The following is a 2,089-nucleotide window of genomic DNA, read 5'->3' as shown; positions in this document are numbered from 1 at the left end:
GAAAAGTACTTTTAAAAATAACTTATACTAGGAAATCAAAATATTTCTTAATTGGGATAAATTGAAATATTACTTATAAGTCGGATTTTATTTCCATTGGAATCATTTTTAATTTTATTCCTATGATCATTTAAGTTATCTAAAAATAAGAATTGGGAAGAAAAAAATAAGATGCCCCGTTCTCACTTCTCATTCTCGCTTATGACACGCCATTAGTTTGTCCTGTGGAAGCCTTATAAAATGCTATTGGCAAGGAAAGTGCACTCCCTGGGAGCAATTTCCTTCTCATTCTTCTTTCTATTTCCACTATTTCATATTTTATTTTCATAATATTATTAAACATTTAAGGAGTATTTTGAAAACTGCTAATGTGGAATATGAATGTCCAAGAATAAAACCCATCTAAATACGCAATCAATTACGAAATTTTCTTTCATTTTCAGTACTAAAATATATATCCAATATACATGTTGGATATAATATCAGCCATGATTCCTCAAAGGCTTCTCCAATAAAGCCGAAAGATACATCTCCCTGAGCTTGGGCCCTCTGTCAAGCTTTTTCCCCACAACCCACTTCAACTTTTTGAAGCCAACACTCTCAATTAGTGGTTTGTACACCTCCTCCATCTGCTCATCCATACAGAAGAAGTGGTCTAGCCAAAACAGCCCGCCTGGCCTCAGAACCCTATAGATGTCAAATAACAGGAAGTGCAGCAGCGTATTAGGGATCCAATTACTCAATACATGCATAGAGTGCACAATATCGAGGGTATTATCGAAGAATGGCAGCCTCTGAGAAATGCTTATGTACAAAGGAACAACCCCTCTTGATGCTATAAAGCTGTTGAAAGGGCCATTCAAGTTCATGGATGTTGTCACAATAGTTATGTTCCTCTCCAACATTCTCACAGCAAAAGTTCCTGCGCCACCTCCAATGTCCAGCCCTATTCGAACCGTGCCCCGCTTCTTCATTTCAAGTACTTCATCAATGGTGAAGTCCAGCTCATTATTGTGTCCGCTCTTGGATCCAATCCAACGATGTCTTTCAGTGCCCTCTAGATCAAAACAGTCTTTGCAGTCATCGAAGCCCTTTTGGTTGCGCTTTCGTTTGATGAGGCAGGAGTAGTTCTTGCACGTGTAGGCTGTCCACACCACAGATGAGTCGGGTGGAGTGGACCATAGGCTAGCAGGAAGGGGATATGGTTCTTGATATTCATTTGGAGTGGTGGGGCGGCAGCGGCGGCGGGGGAGCGGCTCACAGCCCTTGAGGAGGAGCTTTTGGGCAAAGAGCTCGTCATCAGGGCAAGAGCCATTGACTCTGTATGACATGTAGCGGCTGAGGTCATTGGCGAAGAAGGTGCATGGATGGCCAACAGGAGGGATGATAGAGTCTGAATCAAAGTTGGTGGTGAACCCAAATGGAAGTAGCTGTGGGGATGTGAAGGAGATAAATTCAGTGGGGAGGTCTGTAGTAGTTTGAGAGTTAATAACATTATCTGATACTGGGTCATCAACAGCAGCAACATGTCTGGTGGAAGGAGCAATTGAACAAGAGGAATAGAGGCTGGAGGAGAACAAAAAGGTAAGAAAATTGGTGGAGAAGAGGACGACAACGAAGAAGACATTGGTGGAGAAAGGCTTCAACTTCTGAGAGGAATCCATTGGTTTGGTTCAGTTTGGTAGACGATGAGACATTTGGGAAGTATATAAGTGCTAAAAAAACAAAGTGAAATGCGTAGCTTAGAGCAGCGTAGGCATCTCAGTTACACCTGCCCACAATAAATTAGTGCTGGATTAGGTACTTGGAAATCATAGAGGGTCAACGCTGGGTAGGTCCAAGGATTCCATGATTAGTCCATTGTTTTCTATAGTTAATTTAAATAAGTTCAGAACCGTCCAACGCTCCTAATATGTAGAATTGGTTGTTGCAATGTTTTAAAAATCAGAGGGAAACGGATTAATTAAAATTGTTCATTTTAATCATAAATGACTAATGTTACTCTGACTTTAAATTTTAAAGTTGAAATTTTGATATAATTAAAGGAAATGCTTCTTTTTTCTTTTTTGCTTTAATCAAATTTATCATT

At 40.0% G+C, this 2,089-nt stretch overlaps 1 protein-coding gene across 1 annotated transcript; it reads right to left on the bottom strand.

Moving 5' to 3' along the window:
- Window positions 1-407: 407 nt before the first annotated feature.
- LOC117931079 (probable methyltransferase PMT12) lies at window positions 408-1,665 on the bottom strand. Its single transcript, XM_034851939.1, has one exon. The coding sequence runs from the start codon at window positions 1,662-1,664 to the stop codon at window positions 483-485; it is 1,182 nt and encodes a 393-aa protein (XP_034707830.1). The 5' UTR covers window position 1,665; the 3' UTR covers window positions 408-482.
- Window positions 1,666-2,089: the final 424 nt, after the last annotated feature.

This window comes from Vitis riparia, chromosome 14, assembly GCF_004353265.1.
Source record: "Vitis riparia cultivar Riparia Gloire de Montpellier isolate 1030 chromosome 14, EGFV_Vit.rip_1.0, whole genome shotgun sequence".
Taxonomy (NCBI): domain Eukaryota; kingdom Viridiplantae; phylum Streptophyta; class Magnoliopsida; order Vitales; family Vitaceae; genus Vitis; species Vitis riparia.
The sequence above is the reverse complement of the archived record's forward strand: the minus strand, read 5'-3'. Positions and strand labels throughout refer to the sequence as shown.

What these genes read in the sequence shown, in the direction of transcription:
- LOC117931079 (XM_034851939.1), bottom strand. Translation starts at nt 1,664, where the DNA reads ATGGATTCCTCTCAGAAGTTGAAGCCTTTCTCCACCAATGTCTTCTTC.